Source organism: Macaca mulatta, chromosome 4, assembly GCF_049350105.2.
Source record: "Macaca mulatta isolate MMU2019108-1 chromosome 4, T2T-MMU8v2.0, whole genome shotgun sequence".
Taxonomy (NCBI): domain Eukaryota; kingdom Metazoa; phylum Chordata; class Mammalia; order Primates; family Cercopithecidae; genus Macaca; species Macaca mulatta.
Genome location: NC_133409.1, coordinates 21,006,449 through 21,026,198, shown reverse-complemented (window position 1 = coordinate 21,026,198; position 19,750 = coordinate 21,006,449). Strand labels below are relative to the sequence as shown.

Below are 19,750 nucleotides of genomic sequence, written 5' to 3'. Positions count from 1 at the left end.
TTGAGAACCAGGAGCTCTGATGTGGAAGTGCAGGAAAAGATGGATGTCCAGGGGAGAGAGTGAAGTTGCCCATCCTACTTTTTTTGTTCTATTCAGGGCTTCAATGGATTGTAGGATGCTGGCCCACATTGGTGAGGGAAGATCTTCTTTACTAATTCAAATGCTAATTTCTTCTGGAGACATCTTCACAGATACTCCCAGAAATAACACTTTGCCAGCTATGAAGGCATTTCTTAGCTCAGTCAAGTTGACACATAAAAGTAACCATCACAGTAACCTTTGTCTAATCCTTGTCTGAAATAAACAGCAGGAACATCTTATATCATGGGTCCTCATTAAATATGATGAAATTTCCAAGAAAGAGAGCTATCTGCTTTTAGAAATGAGAATTAATAATTATCAAATTACCAATAGTTGTCTTGAATATGTAGAAACAAGGTGAAAAAATGAAATACAATAATCTGCTGTGAAAATAAATTAGTTTGTATTTCCAAAGGAGACAAAAATTGATTTCAAGGTATTTTAATTACCGTTTACCTTTCTGTATGACTTTCATGTTTACCCTGTTCAGCATGTCTACTAATTACTGAAATTGGGTGGGGAAAAAGAGAAGAGGAATTGAGTACTGAGATTTTCCCTCATTATGGGGAAGGCTTTTTGAGAGTTTTAGGAGAGTTTTGAGAGAGAAGGGAAAGATTTCACTCAGAAAGCTTTGGAACATATAAGATCCTACTGAGAAAATAATAAGTTATTCCCTTTTTTCTTTGATCAAGAAATAGGAAATTAATGGTTAAAGGTTTCTATTGTTTCTACTATCACTCGTATGGCTAGACTTAGATTCCAGCCCTGAAAACAACTAAGAGTGTACTTCAGACCTCTAGACTTTGTTTTTCTCATCAGTAAAATAACAAAAATTAAATCATCTTTAAAATTTCTGATAGTTCACATATCATATTCTTTTCTCTCCATTTCTTTTCATTAATAGAATAAGAGAAGTTGTGAAGAATGTCTAGTCTACTACAGTATTGTCTTTGCTGAGGAATCTCTCATAATTCGAAGCCTCAAACCTCCCATAAACAAAAATCAGCCTATTTTATTGTTGGGCAGTTCAGTTCATTAGAAATTCTTTCTTATGTTTAGTAAGTGTGCTGTGTCATTTGATTATCATTTCATTTGTGCATGTATTTCCATATATCTCTAAAAGGTTTTAAGTCAGCATATAATGCTGAAACATAATATAAAATATAGCTAAACATAAAAAGGACAAAATCAATGAAAAAGAACAGAGAAATAGATCCTGCTGAGCCTCTAACAGAAGATAATTATCACAGTTTAGAAATCAGTTTAGCCAGGGGTTCTCTGGCAGATAAGGCAAAAAGGGAAACCCATCATGCTTCTCACTGGCTTATATATATGAGGAGACACATTATAATTTTAAGCATTAAGCTCAAAGAGAAATGAGTTCATGAGGTCTTTATGTAAAGACTATCAAGTATCATACCAGACAGTGTCTTCAGCAAAATGTGCAGACATTATCTTTAGATTGTTAATTCTCATACTGCTTTTCTAAAAAAAGCTGAAAGCATTATGTGTATGTTTTTATTTTAAAGGCGGTATAACATTATTACAGTTGGCTTGGAAAGCAGAGGGCAGAAAACATCCACAAATCTGCCAATCTAACGCAATTATTTTCATGTTGGCAAATTTAATCATCTTTGCTCATATGCAATTATGGTTTCCACAAGGAACCTCAGCTGGATTCCTTTAGCAGTAAAGAGCTCCAGGACATGTGAGCTGCCAGATGTATCCTCATGTTTCCGTATGATAGTCTCTTAATTTTGTATCCCACCATTTCACTTAATACATTTTACATATTTTTCTTGCCGCTAGATAATTTTTACAATTGTATAATTTTAAAAACCAACTCTCAATTTTCCGATTTACTACATTTTAACAGTCATTTAATCCAAGAAAAATACTGCAGTGAACATTCTTGTGCAAATTGCTTTTCCTCTTCTGGGTGGCGAACTGTGTTGTTGGAGTTTCCCATACAAATGCCTTTATTGAATTCCCTGTTGGTAACTGGTCCACATTAACGGACATTATAAGAGTCAGTTCTTTGAAATGTACTGGTGTATTTACTTTTTTTTTTTTTTTTTTTTTTTGAGACGCAGTCTCGCTCTGTCGCCCAGGCTGGAGTTCAGTGGCGCCAAGTGGGCTCACTGCAAGCTCCGCCTCCCGGGTTCGCGCCATTCTCCTGCCTCAGCCTCCGGAGTAGCTGGGACTACAGGCGCCCGCCACCTCGCCTGGTCAATTTTTTTGGATTTTTAGTAGAGACGGGGTTTTACCGTGTTAGCCAGGATGGTCTGGATCTCCTGACCTCGTGATCCGCCCGCCTCGGCCTCCCAAAGTGCTGGGATTACAGGCGTGAGCCACCGTGCCCGGCTCTTGGTGTATTTACTATTAAGAATGTTAATGATAATATTTCTCATTGTATTTTCTGTGTTTTCGTTATGAGGACATATGTGATAAATTTCTATTTCATTTTAATATCAGAAATACAGTCATGCATGACTTAACAACCAGGATCTGTTCTGAGAAATGTGTCATTAGGTGAGTCCATTGTTGTGTGAACATCACCAAGTGTACTTACACAAACCTAGATGCTATAGCCTACTACACACTTAGGCTCTGTGGTACAGCCTATTGCTCCTAGGCTACAAACCTGTACAGCATGTCACTATACTGAATACTGTAGGCAACTATAACACAATAGTATTTGTGTATTTATATCTATACGTATAAAAGACCCAGTAACAACATGGTTTAAAATTACTAGAAATGTTACACCTGTATAGGCCACTTGCCATGAATGTAACTTGCAGGACTCAAGTTGTAGGACTCTGGGTGAGTCAGTGAAGGCCTGTGACGTTATTGTACTTTATGATAAATATTATACAGTTAGACTACATTAAATTTATAAAAAAATTTTTCATTTTTCAATAGTGAATGAACTTTAGCTTACTATAACTTTTTACATCATACATTTTTTAATTTTAAAAAATATTTTGACTATTTTGTAATAACACTTAGCTTAAAACATAAGACACATTTTACAGGTCTACAAAAATATTCTCCTTTGTTGTGTCTTTATAAGATTTTTTCTATTTTAAAGTTATTCCATTTTTTACTTTTTAAACTTTTTTGTCAAAAACAAAGGCACAAACACATACATGACCCTTGGACTAGACAGGGTCAGGATCATCAATATCACTGTCTCCCACGTCCACACCTTGTTCTACTGGAGGTCTTTAGGGGCAGTAACCCCCATGGAGCTGTCATCTCCTATGATAACAATGCTTTCTTCTGGAATGCTCCTGAAGAACTTGCCTGAGGCTGTTTTACAGTTAAATTGTTTTATAAGTGGAAAGAGTATACTCTCTGTTTGTTTGTTTTGCATGTATTTTTTTTTTTTTTTTGAGACAGAGTCTCACTCTGTTGTCCAAGCTAGAGTACAGTGGTGTGATCATGGCTCACTGCAGTCTCGACCTCCTTGGCCTCAGATGATCCTTCCACTTCATCCTCCCGAGTAGCTGGGACTACAGGCATGTGCCACTACACCCAGCTAATTTTGTTCATTTTTTGTAAAGATAAGATCTCACTGTGTTGCCCAGGCTGATAGAGTACACTCTCAAATAATAACAACAAGTATAGCATAGTAAATACATAAACCAGTAACATAGTCGTTAATTATCATGACCATATATTATGTACTGTAAACAATTGTATGTGCTATACTTTTATATGGCAGGCGGCAAAGTACGTTAATGTACACCAACAACACCACAAACACGTAATAATGCATTGTGCTACAACTGATAGCACAATGAGGTCACCAGGCAATAGCATTTTTCAGCTCTACCGTAATCTTATGGAACCACCATCACTTATGCAGGCTGTTGTTGACTGAAGCGTCTTTATTTGGCACATGATTGTAGTTGTGTGTGTGTATGTGTTTTGATTAATAGTTGATTAATATTTTCTTCATGGAATTAGGTCTCTGAATGTGTTTACTTCTTTACTGTGAGCGCTAGAAAGGCACAGTGCCAAATCTGGCCCACATCGCTTGAACATGGATTGGCATCTGAAGATATCTGTGTAAAGCATACTAGCCGAGTTCCTGGAATCATCGTCTGTTTCTTTACCTTTTGTCTTATTTCCTTCATCTACTTATTTTAAATTTTATTATATTTTGAGACATTTTATAGTTTATGCAATCCTTCAAACATTTTTAGAACAAGGTAGGGATATGACTAAATAAATGCATGTAAATAGTTAGATTATTTCCTTAGAGTAAGTTTTGAAAAGTAGATACACTGGGTCTCATGTCTCATTGTATCTTTACCCAGTGAAAGATTTTCTGTAGGAAACTGACATAACATAATCCAAGTGTGTTAATTCCTGGTGATTTATTGCATATATAATACCAAGTGAGGAGTTGGAGTCTCGAGAGGAATAAAGAGTCAAGTTATTTCTTTGAGCATTTCCCTGCAATATCAGATGCTGCAAATACTGTTTTCAAGGGAAATTGTACTTTTCATGGGAAATTGTAATTTTCAATTAAATTAGCTGACAAAATATTGAATGTTACAATTATATATTGTTAAAGAGCTACTCATCTGCTTTACATACTGAATACATAAACAATAAAATTGACATTCTGTACTGAACACTTAATAGCCAGCTTTGATAAGGAGTTGGTTTATTTCCGTAAGGGGTTGGACTGTTGGGGTCTTTAGAATAAGACTAATTTTTCTAAAAAAATGTGATCAGTATTTGAACCAATATATGGTTCAGGCTCACAATTTCTGTGCTATGCCATATGGAAGAGGTAGTGAATTTTTGCCTACAAAAGTTGTTGATTGTTGCCTCTAACTGTAAAGTAATCTCAGCTGGGCTTCTTGACCAGTAACAACCCTGACAGACCCTAGGACCTGGGAGCTATCAGATGTATCCTCAAAAAGCTTTTTTGGTAAGCTTTCTTGAGTCAACTAATATAGACACTTTCTTAATGGGTCATCATCTAATTCAATCCACAGTTTAACAGCAAAACTTACTGACCAATGTCCGCAGCACACAGAATTTTCGTGGTTGGGAGCTAAGTGCCCTTTGAGACCCACAGGTTGAGTTGTATGGACAAAATGAATCAGCTGTGTTTGTTCTCTTTCGTCTTAGCGGATGTTTTTCCCCACGGAAGGAGAGAACAACTCTTCTACATGATGCCACTTTAATAATTTAGACAGATGTACTTTCTTCTCTCAAAATAACTCGTGCTGGAATCCTACTCTATTTGCTGTAGAAGAGAATTCAGTGTAAAATGAGCATGTGTCTTGAATTGTGTTTTAATGGGAGATACAACATAACAAATCAATTAATGTTATTCACTTATTGGTGTAGAGCTATCTTAGCATGATTTCTGAGGCAGTGGTATAGGGAGAATCATCATGGTTGTCTTGTAATGGTTTTGAAAAGTATAAAGAAATCTAAAAACAAACCAAATAAACAGGAGTTTACAAGTGCCAGGAGTTTTTCCACACAGAATTAATATCAATTTCTTAGCTTAATATGCTTGGTAGCCACTATGTTAAGTTGCCATTACTCTGTAAGGAGTAGAAAATGTTACTGTGGAACTGCCTCTCTTTTGTTGACAATGCTATTTGACAATACTGATATTGTGATACAGTATTCACACATTGTACATTAGAAATATCTATCATCCTTTGTGAACAATGACACTCAAACTATCCCTGTGGGAGTATATAGATAAGATCATTATTCTCATTTTCTAGATAAGGAAACTGAAATGAAATTCCTTGCCTAAGGTCAAAGAACAAATCACTGGCAGAATAAGATTAGGGGAGTGAGTTCTTGATTTTCATTCCATTGCTCAATCAATGAAGTCATATTGTTTTACTCAGTATGGGAAGAGATTATTATCAGTCAGTAGGAATAAGACTATGCCCAGATGATGCCAGAAGACCAGCTGAAAAACAAAAATCTGCACAATCAACCATTTGTTTTTCTGTAAAACACCAAACTAATTGTTATACCAACATTTTTCACCGAGCCGACTCGACGTCTTTGTGTCTTGCAGACACAGCCTCTGACTTTAGGTTTGTGTTATATTCCAAAGTTAGTTTCTGGAACTTCTTTTAAAAATCTAATTTTGGAATATCCTGAATTTCATAATTGTTTAATATGTTCTGAATAATATGTTAGACGTGTGATAGAATTGGGGCAGAGTTCTTTGAAAGTGCTTTATGATAAAATCTCACAGCATTCCTTATATAGTGACAGAGAAACCCTTTTCTACCTCAAAAGCTCCAAGGTGAGAATTACTTAAGTTTTATGAAAGGACTGCAAAATAAGACCTTACCATGTTAGAAGAAAGCTGGGCTTCTATATCTGTCACCAACTATATATTACATAAATGCATTTGCGTTTGGCAAATAGGACGGAAATCATCAGATGCCATCTAGATCTCTCCTGAATCAGTTACTTTGGATGTGAGGGTTGCCAAATAATCAGGTGACTTATGGTATAGTCCATATAGAAGTTAACATGCAGAATAGCTGAGTTATTTCAACATGCAACCAACATTTATTGTACTCCTCATACATACTTACCTACATCTCCGCAATCTATCCTAATTCTTCGACATTTTCTGCTAGATTAATCAGTTGACAGGTGAAACATTTCTCCCTAGGTCAAATAGCATGTAAACTCAAGATCTTTGATCTTTTAACTCAGTTCAATCACAATGCCAGCAACTTTATTGATGGATGGTTCCAGTTTATTTTAGTTAATCTTATATATTTTTTTTGCGGCTGAAATACTAAAATACTTAACAAGTATGAACTCATAGTATTTCACAAAAAGAATGGCACAAGCATTCACTTATAGTCTGTAGGAATTGGAATAGGCTTAGTTCAATAATAAAGATCACAAGCCAGAAAAGGAATGGAAAATTCATTTCTCTCTAGTTCTGAGACACCTGAATTCAACCTTCATTAAGAATGACAATTTGCAAGCATATGAACTCACCACTAACAAATGAAAATACTTTTAAAAAATAGTTTACATTCTCTATTTGATTATTTATGAATATATGCAATATTAAAAGTGCCTTCATCCTGACTACAATGTATTGAATTTCCCTGGTGTAGCTTTTGTTGTCTTATTTTTAAATAATACATATCTTCCAGTTTTGTTCAGATTGAAAACTTGAAGGAACCACATATAAATGCTCATGATGCCAGTAAGAGATGAAAAAAATATTTCTGCATTATATTTTAAAAATCAAGAAATTAGATGTTGACTTGAATGACTATTTTCTAGTAGTGTTTATATCCTGAGGTTGGTTTTTTTTTTTTTTGGCCATTTTAAAATAAGATTCTAGGGAAGTCTTGTAAGTCCCAAAAGTATTGCTATAATTACCTATTTAATATTGCAGCAGACATCTCAGAAATTTATATTTCACTTAACATCCAAGAGTTAGTGATATCATTCATTCATTTAGTAGATGTTTATGTTAGTTATTACCCTGTGCCAAACTCTATTTATTGGATGAAGACAGCAGAGCCCCTGCCCTCACAGAGATAATTCTACTGTGATAAATACTATCACAATCAAACAGGTTTATGTGATAGAAAGGAGGAGCTCAGGTGGATAGAGAAGGCTGGCTCTGAGGATTTAAATTGAAAGGAAAGGAAGGGGCCAGCTTCTAGAAGATTCACAAGCAAAGCATTCAAATGGGGTTCAAAAGCTCCAAGGTAAGAATTACTAAAGTTTTATGAAAGGACTACACAAACAGATCAGAATTTAGGGAGAGAAAGCAATGGTCATCAGAAATCTTTGAATGCTAACGTGGGAACATTTGGAAATTTGGAGATTTTTAAAAAAGCCTACTCTTTTATTTTAATAATAAAGAAATCAAGGCCCATGAGACTGGCATGTTTTGGGTTATATACTAATTAAATTGTAACCTGGGTCTGCCATTTCCCAGTCTGTTGCTTTTTCCGTTAAACAAAATACCTCTCTTTGTGCTTGAAAACTCTAGGTGCTATTGCCAAGCATTGGGTTTTACAGCTGAGAATTTAAACCTGCATCATAAAGATCTGGCAAACATTTATTTAGGCTTTCTTTATATAATCAGTAGCAATTTCCAAAGCCATATTTATCACTGTGATTTGCATCCCTTATTCAGAAAATCACAAAGCGCACTTTAACCCCTCTGCCATCTATTGACTTTAGTCTCTAGCTTGGAGATGATTAGATCTTTTGTGGTGCACTACAAATTTGTAAGTTTGTGTTTAATTTCCATGTAGTCCATTTCCATTTGGAACTAGTAGATGGTTCATCTTGTTTATAAAAGGGGAATTCTTTTTATTGCTTCCCATCATTTCCAATTACAGACCTGTTGGCTTGCTAGATATCTCAGCTTTAATTTATGGACTTCTCTTTTTGATAGAGAAGTTGTCAAGGCTTGAACATTTAGGCCAAGAATTTATATAAATAGCAAGTATATTTTATATTTAGATATCCTTCTACTTCTTATATTTTTATAACTTTTTGGAGAAATGAATTGGGACTAACATGATACTGTTTACAGCTGTCTTTGACTTTTTGTTGACTTGTTTTTTTCTTCTGAGACTGAATCTCACTCTGTTGCCCAGGCTGAAGTGCAGTGGCACAATCTTGGCTCACTGCAACCTCTGCCTCCCAGGTTCAAGCAGTTCTCCTGCCTCAGCCTCCTGAATAGCTGGGATTACAGGCACATGCCACCATACCCGGCTAATTTTTTGTATTTTTAGTAGAGACGGAGTTTCACCATGTTGGCCAGGCTGGTCTTGAACTCCTGTCGTCAAGTGATCTGCCTGCCTCAGCCTCCCAAAGCGCTGGGATTACAGGCATGAGCCACCATGCCCGGCCCTTTGTTGGCTTTTTTTTTTTTTTAATTTTTAAAAATTATACTTTAAGTTCTGGGATACATATGCAGAATGTGCAGGTTTGTTACATAAGTATACACGTGCCATGGTGTTTTGCTGCACCCATCAACCCATGATCTACATTCGGTATTTCTCCTAATACTCTCCCTCCCTTAATCCCCCATCCCTCAACCGGCCCCAGTGTATGATGTTCCCCTCCCTGTGCCCATGTGTTCTCATTGTTCAACTCCCGTTTATGAGTGAGAACATGCAGTGTTTGGTTTTCTGTGCTTGTGTTAGTTTGCTGAGAATGATGGTTTCCAACTTCAGGAATATATTATGAGCTAAGTTCTATATCCTAATAGAAGTCCTCTATTTGATGATTATTATATAGGGCAATTGATGCTGGCCTAAGAGTCATAGCCAGTAGGAATGGTAGCTTCTTGACAAATCAGAGTACAAGGATGTGTTCCAGAAACACAAAAAAGTTTAAGAAAATGATATTGCTCTTGAAGGAACTAAACGGACTCTTGCCTTTTGTATTTTAATGTAAAGGAAAATATTAAAATGAATGAATGATATCACTGCTGAAAGTAAAACATTTTCCTGAATACAGATGACATAATGTTATTGTCATGAACTGGAGGTGTGTCTTATTAGACATTTAGATCTGCTATGTGAGATCTGCTGGTTATAGAGCATCTTAGAATCACAAGGCCCCAAGTTGAATCCTGGCAGTGCCATCTACTCACTTTTATGAGAAATAAAATGGACCTAATAACTACCTTATATAACTGTTATAAGATTACAACAAAATAATGTAAAATAATGCTTTGCGTGGTGTTTGGGTCAATACATGTGAATATAACACTGTTAAAATTGAGTTTTTGATTGAGGTTATGAAGACACAATAGAAGTAAAACTTCTAAGTCAGATCTCCATACTCACAGTTGACAAGGGAATCAGTCAAAGATAGGTATGGCTGCTCTTGGATCTCTCAGCTTGTTAATAATTTAGAAAGGATACGTGGAGTGGAATGGAGGAAGAATTTGCTGATGGCATTTTGCTTTTGAAGAAAGCTGTTGGCACACTATGGGACCCCCTTTATTCCTGGGCTAATGAATGGGACCCCAAACCTAATGAAAGGGCGCTTCAGGAAGACCACTCTGAGGGCTAACTCTCCATCCTCTGCAGTTGGAAGGATAGAACACAGGTGCCTGACTTAGGTTGAGAAGGCTAAAGCATCCTGTGGAAGTAGGATAGAGGTGACTTAGGGCACTAGCCTCTGTCTCCTCCTGGTAATTGTCAGGGCAAGGGATGTGTAAATATTATCTTAGGACCATAAGTGGGTCTCCTAATGAGCAAAAGTGCCACAGCACTGTAGATGGACGGTCTGGAGGAGTTCTGGGTTTTGCCCAAGAAAGCTTCTGCTGGAGGATAAGAGGAGACCTGTAAGGGAGAATGTAGTGGGAGAACTGCCCAGGAAACAGAAGCTGAGAGGCGACTGGGTGCAGGCATCCTAGAAATGTCTATGTCTTAGCAACTGTAGTGAGGGTTCCTTTAGAGATGGGGAAGCCCCAAAGGGCCTGCATGAGTGTCCCAGAGAGGAGTCAGCTTGAGTTTCTGCCAGCAGGCTCAGAGTGGGAAGTCGACTGAGTGTGGCCTTCTCATCTTGACTCCCTCTTCTCTTTGCTCTTAGCCTGAATGCTCAGAACCCAGCTGGGAAGGAAAAGTGGGGAAGCAGCTATAGTAGAGAAACAGAGAGGAATACCATGTTTCCACTGCTGCCTTTTGGCCTGAAACGGGCCTGAGCTGGGGAAGGAGAGAAGATTTGACATCTGATCACGTAGCAGTAGAGTATTTTGGTTATCATCTGGGACTGGGCATCTAGGCTTGAATTGAGACTGTGTTTGTGATTTTTTTTTTTTTTTTTTTTTTTTTTTGAGACGTAGTCTCGCTCTGCCGCCCAGGCTGGAGTGCAGTGGCCGGATCTCGGCTCACTGCAAGCTCCGCCTCCCGGGTTCACGCCATTCTCCTGCCTCAGCCTCCCGAGTAGCTGGGACTACAGGCGCCCGCCACCTCGCCCGGCTAGTTTTTTGTATTTTTTTTTAGTAGAGAGTGTTTGTGATTTTAAGTGGAAATAAGACTGTCTAATACCTAAAAGTGGGCAGAAAAACTTTGCTGGAGCTTTCATCTAGGGACAGGGGAGTGTTATTCTCACAGACTACAAATTAAAGACCACTGGGAAGAACATGAAAAGTGTATGCTTTAATTATTCGTTGCACTTGTCTGCTGTATTGGTTGCATTACTGTGGTTGATGTTGTGTTAGGAAGGCCAGGCGCGGTGGCTCACGCCTGTAATCCCAGCACTTTGGGAGGCCGAGGCGGGCGGATCACGAAGTCAGGAAATCGAGACCATCCTGGCTAACACGGTGAAACCCCGTCTCTACTAAAAATACAAAAAATTAGCCAGGTGTGTGGCGGGCGTCTGTAGTCCCAGCTACTCAGGAGGCTGAGGCAGGAGAATGGCGTGAATGCGGGAGGCGGAGCTTGCAGTGAGCCCAGATGGTGCCACTGCACTCCAGCCTGGGCAGCAGAGCGAGACTCTGTCTCAAAAAAAAAAAAAAAAAGAAAAAGAAAAAAAGAAAGGTTACCTTCATATTCAGTGTTGTACACCTAAAGTCTTGATTTTTGTTTGATATTTCTCTGCATGTTTCTGGCTTATAGCAAATACTCCTATACTGCAAGTCAACTCAGTTATTTAGGAGGGCATTTTGTAGCCAGGTTTCTCACAGTCCTTACTAGAAAACTTATTTGCTTAAAGTTAATATCCTATGTGTATATTACTGAATATTTTTATATCCAAGGTGAAAATTAGGTAACATTTACTTTGATAACCTTCTATAATTAAATAATGCAGCATGAACCATAATATAGCAGTTTGGAGACTTGATGTCCCATTTGCTCATAAACAGAAGCAAAACACCGATATTTTAAAAGTATTATTTTAAATTGAAGTGTGATACACGTAATAAAAATGCACAATTGATAAAAGTTTAGTTTGGTGAGTACAAAGTGAATACACCCAGGTAACCAGCACCAAATTAAGAAACAGAATAAGATTAACATCCCAGTCACTGACCCCTCATATCAATAGTTTTGCTTATTTTTATTTATTTATTTATTTTAGAGACAGTCTTGTTCTGTTGACCAGGCTGAACTGGAGTATAGTGGCGCAATCATTCCTAACTCACTGCAGCCTTGACCTTCTGGGCTGAAATGATCCTCCTGCCTCAGCCTCCCAAGTAGCTGTGACTACAGGCGTGTGCCACCAATAGTGGTTAATTTAAAAACAATTATTTTTGTTATTATTTTTTGTTGAGACAGGGTCTGCCACCATTGCCTAGAGTGACCTTGCACTCCTGGCCTCAAGCAATTCTTCCATCTCAACCTCCCAAAATACTGTAACTAAAGGTGTCAGACACCACTGAGCCCAGCTCAGCCTTGCTTTTTTTAAATGAGATTATATATTTGAGTTTGCGAGATTCATTCATATTGTTGTGTGTAGCTGCAGTTGTTGTTTATTTACAAGTCTGCATTCAACCAGATGACAATATTTTAGCTAATTCAATTGTTTATTAGTTGATAGACATTTGGATAGTTCCTATTTATTGGTTGATGGACATTTGGATTGTTTCCAGGTTTAGACCCTTACAAATCAGGCAACTAAAAACATTGTTAAACACATGTTTTGGTGAATATATTGTGCACTCTTATTGATTTTATGCTTAGGAGTGGAATTACTGTATTACATGTATGACTATGTTCAACTCTAGTAGATAAGGAAAAACAGTTTTCCAGAGTGGTGGTAAAAATTACTCTTCCATCAACTGTGTGTGGGAAGTCACTCCACTTCCTTGTTAATACTGTCTTTTTTCATTTTAGCTTTTCTGGTATGTGCCAGTTCCTTTTTTTGAAAAAAAAAAAAAAAATTTGTCCTAGCTATTGGCATGCCCTCAGTAAATCTCCATATGGGAAGTGGGATGTCTTCTTTCCTTTCATAAGACCATCGCACCAGCCTGACTACTCATTGAAGCATGAAGTTCTATATTTAGCAAGGAATGCAGAATAACATTCTGGTGGTAAATGCTGCCCAATATTTATCAATAACTTTGCTAAGTGAAAGCATAGGTATAAAGTGTGTTAGTCAATATTTTGAATGTAAGTGCAGAAATCCCTATTCAAAATAGTTTCACCAAAAAGGTAGTTAATTGACTCTTGTAGCTGAAAAGTCAGGCTTGACTGGCTCCTGGGATTAAGCTTCACTTTCCAAATCAAGACTGCCTCCCACTAGGCTGCTTCTCTTCTAAGGCAAGCTTGCTTCCTGCCTAGAGGCCAGGATTCTGCCAATAGCTCCAAACTCCCATCAGTAAACCAAAACCAAAATAGCAGCCACAGCAACAAAACTCTTCCTGTCTTTCTGGAACTATCAAGTCCGGAATTGGGGTTCCTTGGCTCTTATTGCACTAATTATGTCTTTTTTGGCTCCAGGTGGCTATCAGGTCCCTTTGGACCGCATGCTTTTAGAGAAGCAACAATTCTCTGAGGAAAATTGGGGGTGCTGTTAACAGAAGAAGGGTCAATGGTAGGTGGGCAGCAAGAGTAACAAAATAACCACTGCAAGTCAGACTAGATAAATATAACACAGTCTAGTTATTCCTGTAGATCCTACGGGACTCACCCTTGGATTAAGCAATACTGCTGGAACATTGCATATGTGGATTGCATCATTTTAAGCTCTGTGGAATTGCTTTTATTGAACTGTGTTAGGACATTCTGTTACCAGACTGCATTGAGGTACAATATAATGAACAGTCCTGAGGAATTCCATGCATTATTGTAAGACAGTATTGAGCACACTGTTTATTTCCATTGCCACATTATAGGATTTCATGGGAGAAATTTCTCCCTGGTCTCTACACCAGGAAGAGTCAAACTGTTCCTAAAAACCTTTCATGATTTTATCTTATGGATACTGTGATTCCTCAAAATGGTAGGGTTTCCTTCTTTGCATTGCTAGAGTGATAGAGTCAATTTTATGGCTTGTTTTAATCAAGTATGCTAGGCTTTGAAGCATGGATTCTTTTAGTGCTAGCCTCACCCCTTTGTTTTTATATTTCCTTCAGTATTATTTCCCAGTTCTCACACTCTCTCTTTTGTTCTATATTCTTTGGAAACTTTCTCAAATCTTTTCTGAGACGAAGTTGAGAAATACGTATAATTTTATGTATATTTCATTTTATGCATTGAAAATGTCACCACAAAGTAAATAAATCTGCTGGGCTTTAGGAAGAAGTTTATTAACAGGAATTATTTTGGGTTCCAGTTTTAGATGGAGGAGTTGTAAAACACTACAGAATTAGAAGACTGGATGAAGGGGGCTTTTTTCTCACCCGGAGAATAACCTTTTCAACACTGAACGAATTTGTGAGCCACTACACCAAGACGAGTGACGGCCTGTGTGTCAAGCTGGGGAAACCATGCTTAAAGGTGAAAATGCTTTCAAGCTGTGTTTGCTTATTGAAGTTAACTTTTTTCCTTCAGCTATCTGAGTACTTTTCATGGAATATCAGTTCAGGAAAAAAATTGTCATTTTATTACCTGAGGCAGGTATAGGCAAACCATGGCCCATGAGCTCACACTGACGTATGCTTGTTTTTGTAAATAAGTTTTATTTGCTCAGATGCTCATTCATATATGAGTTTTCTTTGGATTCTTTTGTGCCATAACAGCAGAGTTTAGAAGCTGCCACAGAGACCATAGGGCAGGTGGTAAACTAGAATATGAGTTCTTGGAGGGCAGGGGTCTTGCTTGTTTTGTTTATAGAAAAGCACCTAGTCAATGCTTAAAACAATTTTACTTACTAAATGAATGAGTCAATAAATGAATGAACAAATAAAGAAATGAAAAAATGAGTTTGAAAAAATAAAACATTTAATTATGCAAAATAGATGATACATATCATAAAACTATAGCCAAAGAGTTTGGGAAGGATTTGTGGGTGAGATAGAACTTCAACTGGGCCTTGAAACTGAGAGGATTTAGGTAGGTGAAGAGGTACAGAGAAGTCATTCCAGACCTGAGTGAGGATGGCATTAGGTATGGGATCAGACAGGTTGACAAGAAGGTGCCTGACTTCCCAAGATTTGGAAGATCAATTTGAAGAGTTAACAGTGCAGATTCTCCCACCATACTTTTTGTTTTTGAAGCAATGATAATACAGTTTACAATATTTTGTTTCAAAAAATGTTTTATTTAAAAGTGCCTAGACTATTATTTTCAACAAAATAATATTAAATATACCCCCCCTTTTTTTTTTTTAACAATTGCTCTTATTATTCTATGAAACAGATCCAGGTCCCAGCTCCATTTGATTTGTCATATAAAACCGTGGACCAGTGGGAGATAGACCGCAACTCCATACAGCTTCTGAAGCGATTGGGATCTGGTCAGTTCGGCGAAGTATGGGAAGGTCTGTGGAACAATACCACACCAGTAGCAGTGAAAACGTTAAAACCAGGTGCGAGAACAATAAAGGTTAAATGCATATGTTGATTTTTATGAGCTCAATTTAGCACCGTAAATATCTAAGAGTTCATGGGGTGGCTAATACTGGCAGCAAGCAGGTGTTGTGGTCCTTCTCTCTAGCCCAGGTGACCCAAACCTATGGATAAGGCATTAAAATATAAAAACAAGAGCACACTTCCTGGTTCAACTGAGTCTTACAATATCACTGATTGAAGAGTCTGACAACTCATCTCCTCTCTGGAGTTAGGATTCAGTCTTCCAATGTCCTTCTTCCCATTTTGTTCTTAGCCTTAGTTAACAGATACTGACTTAACTGAAAATATTTTAAAAATCAGAAGGAATCTTGATACTATTCAGGAAACAACTATTTCTAAAAGTATTACTTTTCTATGGTTCAAAGGCAAAATGGTCCATCCAAATAAACTTGTATTTGAAAATGTAGGAATTTTTTTTTCCCTTCCATCTTCCTTTTTCCTGTGATGGCAAGTAAAATTATACTGAAATCAGTATTTATTCAGCCAGGCTTTATTCCCTCTATTTAAAAGAGAGACTAAGTAACTTCCCACATACTTTCTAGTTATGTGATCTTGAGCAAAGTTTTGAACTCTATGCTTCAGTTTTGTCATTTGTGAAACAGAAGTAATAATAAGGCCAGCCAAGAAGATAAATTAGGTCATTAGTGGAAACGCTTTGTATAGTACCTGGTTTACAGTAAGTGATGGATAAAAACTATTATTATAATAATGAAAAAGTCAATAAATGGCATAGCTGGGATTTGAACCCACATCTATTACTATTGCATCACACCCCATGGAAGTGACAGTCTATAAAAGTGCAACATTGCTGTAGTAACCTCATGTGTACCTTTATAACAGAGGTAAGAATAATCAACATAGGCTAGATTGTAGTTTTCTGGGAGACCTGCATTATTTACCTAGCCCAGAATTCTTAGAGGTTTGGTAATTCTTAGAGGTCTGGTGGCAGAACCTGAGCACTTGGGATTTGATTGCTGGCAGGATAGGGTAACACTATGGTTCCCAAACTGTGTGCCAAGGCTCTTGGGGGCACCACGGTGAATTCACAGGAGTGCTGTGGAATACTTAAACGTTTTGAAGTTAACATCCTGAATATTGTACAAGCTGCTACCTTTAAGTAGTTCATGGTTTCAACTTTAAAACAACATTCGTTTTGTTGACATCCTATCTTTGTAAAGCTGGGTTTTTTGATGGTTGCTATGGTCAAATGCAAAATCCACACAAAAATCAATACAGACCAGAAAATGGGGGTAGCAGTGCTCCGTCCGATTCTAAGATTGGAGAAGTTGTGCAGTGTCCCAGGAATGCATATATCACTTTAGTAAGCACTTGTAGTTAAGAATTAAATGAAAAATGGTCTTTTCCTTTCAATTTACCTGTGTTACTTTTTCAAATGGCTATTACATTGTTAGGATAAATACTTCTTAACTTGTTTGGATCTAACCCAGTAATCAAAAGAACTGTTAGTTTTTTTTGTTTTGTTTTTTGTCTTTTGTTTTCACGTAGAGACATCATGAAAAAAGTTATGGAGACACTAAGGGTTCCATGAACTGAAAATGTTGGGATCCTCTGGTGTAACAAGTTAACAGTGTCAAATTTGATATAACATAAATCTGCGTTTACACTTGGCTCTGCCCTCTGTGACTTTGGACAATTTTTTAACCTTTTGGAATCTTCTCGTCTGGAAGTGGGAAGCATAATAGTTCCTACTTTCTAAGATTTCATGAGGACAAATGGAGCCAATGTACGTAAAGTATATGCAGCAAGTTCTTAATAAATGTTAGCCTCCATGGGGCTGCTGACAGATGTGTCCACTGAAGTGCAAACTTACTAGTGCAGGAATTCAGTTTCAGCATTTTCATCTGTCAGATGAAACAAGAGACAGGCACTTTTAAGTGGCCAGGTGCTATATGAGTGCTCCAGGTGAGGACATTCTATTCTAGCACCTGAGATTTTCACAATCACTGTGTGTATATGCTTTTAAACCCTAATCTTGTTAATAAATGGTGGCTAAACTTTATTGTCCAACCTAATAATTCTTTTCTAAGAAGAGGCAGCTAGCTAGCCTTCCTAATACTGTTCTCTAAGGAAGCCCTTTGGGAAGTCAAAAGACAACAAAAAAAGTCAGATTTCTCATATTAAAAAAAAAAAAAAACACGATAGCTTTCTCTCCAACAGGAATAATTATTATTGATTTACAGTGTAATAGCCACAAACAGCTTTTGTGATTGGTTAAATGTCTTCACTTCACTGGGGCCATTAATCAATCTTAGCAGCTATTTATTGCTTAGCAGGCTACTACGCAATAAAGATGAGCCTGAAATGAACTCCTACAGTAGCTTTGACAGGAAAAAATTAATATTTAATGTTACATTACTAGCTGAGTTGAGATTGGGCTTCCTTTACTCTGCAGCTGGTGAGCTATAACCAGCATGGCCATGAAGTAGTGCTCTGAAACAGTCTTCACCTGAAGAGGCTTCTGACCTACTGTGATTTCAGTTCTTGTGCATAGTCTGATTTGGGAATGAGTTTGAGTGTCCTACATTGCTTGAATCTGATGGCTACACAACATAGAAATTTCAGTAACATAAATATATATTGTATATATAATTTTCTTTTTCTTTTCTTTTCTTTTTTTTCCCAGGCTGGAGTGCAATGACATGATCTCAGTTCACTGTAACCTCCACCTCCTGGGTTCAAGTGATTCTTCTGCCTCCAAGTGATTCTCCTGCCTCAGCCTCCCGAGTAACTGGGGTTATAGGCACCTGACACTACGTCTGGCTAATTTTTGTATTTTTAGTAGAGACGTGGTTTCACCATGTTGGCCAGGCTGGTCTCTTAACTCCTGACCTCAAGTAATCCGTGCCTTGGCATTCCAAAGTTCTGGGATCACAGACATGAGCCATTGCGCCCATCCTCATTTTCTGTATGGTGATCATAATTGCTGCTATCACTGGAAGCTTTTATTTTTTGGGTGGTAGTGGGGGGAATCCCCACTGTGTTGATATTTGCCCATAAGCCAAACTAGTTGTAACAATCAAGAACAAAGTCCTTTATTATGGTTTAGCTGTCTCTTATTCTCAGCTCCATTTTGCGACTGTGATTCCAAATTTTAATCCTATTTGACTGTGTGGAGTAAACCAGTGGTAGAGATGGAATTGATGGAGCTCAGAAATATGTAACGGAAAAGAGAATCGGCCATTTTCTCCTATTCTCTCTCTTTAAGTCCTTGTCCCTTTTCTTCCTTAGCCTGTGAAATATACTTACAGCTGGTCTGTTTGGTTTTTCCAAGACTATGCATTATCAGTGATAATATAAATAATGATCAACAGTCACTGAATACATATGTGCAGGCATTGCTATTATCTTTTTAATGATCTTATGATGTCAGTAAAATTATTAGCCATGTTTTACAGATGAAGAAACTGAAGTTTAGAGAGGTTTGATAACTTGCTCAAGATCACACAGAGCACTAGTGGCAGAGAGCTGAGATTTGTCTAGAATGCAGAGTCTGATCAGTCCAGTTCTGAACTTCTGGGTTCTCAAAGAGGAGACTGCTCAAATGTTTTATGTGAAATGATGTGCAGGTCACATGTAACTAACTCAACTTCACATTAATAAACAAGTCACAGTGTTGTCTTAGAATGTCAAAGCTTATCCATGCCTGGGTTTAAATATCAGTTATAAAGTCTTCAACATCGAGAGGATGATGAATGTAGTAGTCTCTTGGAGCATCAATGGAAACTATATTTGCATTATTCATAGTGAATACTAAGATGTGAAATGACAGTATTCCTTTAATTACAGTAATGCCTCTGAAACATCATATTCTAAAAGAAAACATTTTAAAATTACTGGTGAAATGTAAACTCCAGATAATCTTCCTCCTCTTAGATTTTATTTGATGGCAACTACTTGACACTTCGCATGGTGAGTCAGAGTGGAGCCATTAAAATATGATTTAATTGCAGACAAGTCTTCTAAATAGGCCTTAATATTGTCTCTCCTCCAATAGCCATGCTATTAAGGCTCTGACTGTGGAAGCAGATAGTACAGGAGAAAATATTAAATATCAGTTTCAAGTTGAACATATAAAACAGGTGAAAAAAAACCCATTAACTTTTGGGGATGGTCTTGGAT

At 37.4% G+C, this 19,750-nt stretch overlaps 1 protein-coding gene across 11 annotated transcripts in view; it reads left to right on the top strand.

The window, feature by feature from the left end:
- The window catches only part of FRK (fyn related Src family tyrosine kinase), a 154,278-nt gene that overhangs the window by 120,659 nt on the left and 13,869 nt on the right, over window positions 1–19,750 (top strand). For all 11 annotated transcript variants that reach the window (XM_001112190.5, XM_028847052.2, XM_077999300.1 and 8 more), the window contains 2 exons: window positions 14,374–14,537; window positions 15,399–15,567. In XM_001112190.5, the coding sequence (XP_001112190.1) occupies window positions 14,374–14,537; window positions 15,399–15,567 (333 nt within the window). The remainder of the gene's footprint in view (window positions 1–14,373; window positions 14,538–15,398; window positions 15,568–19,750) is intronic.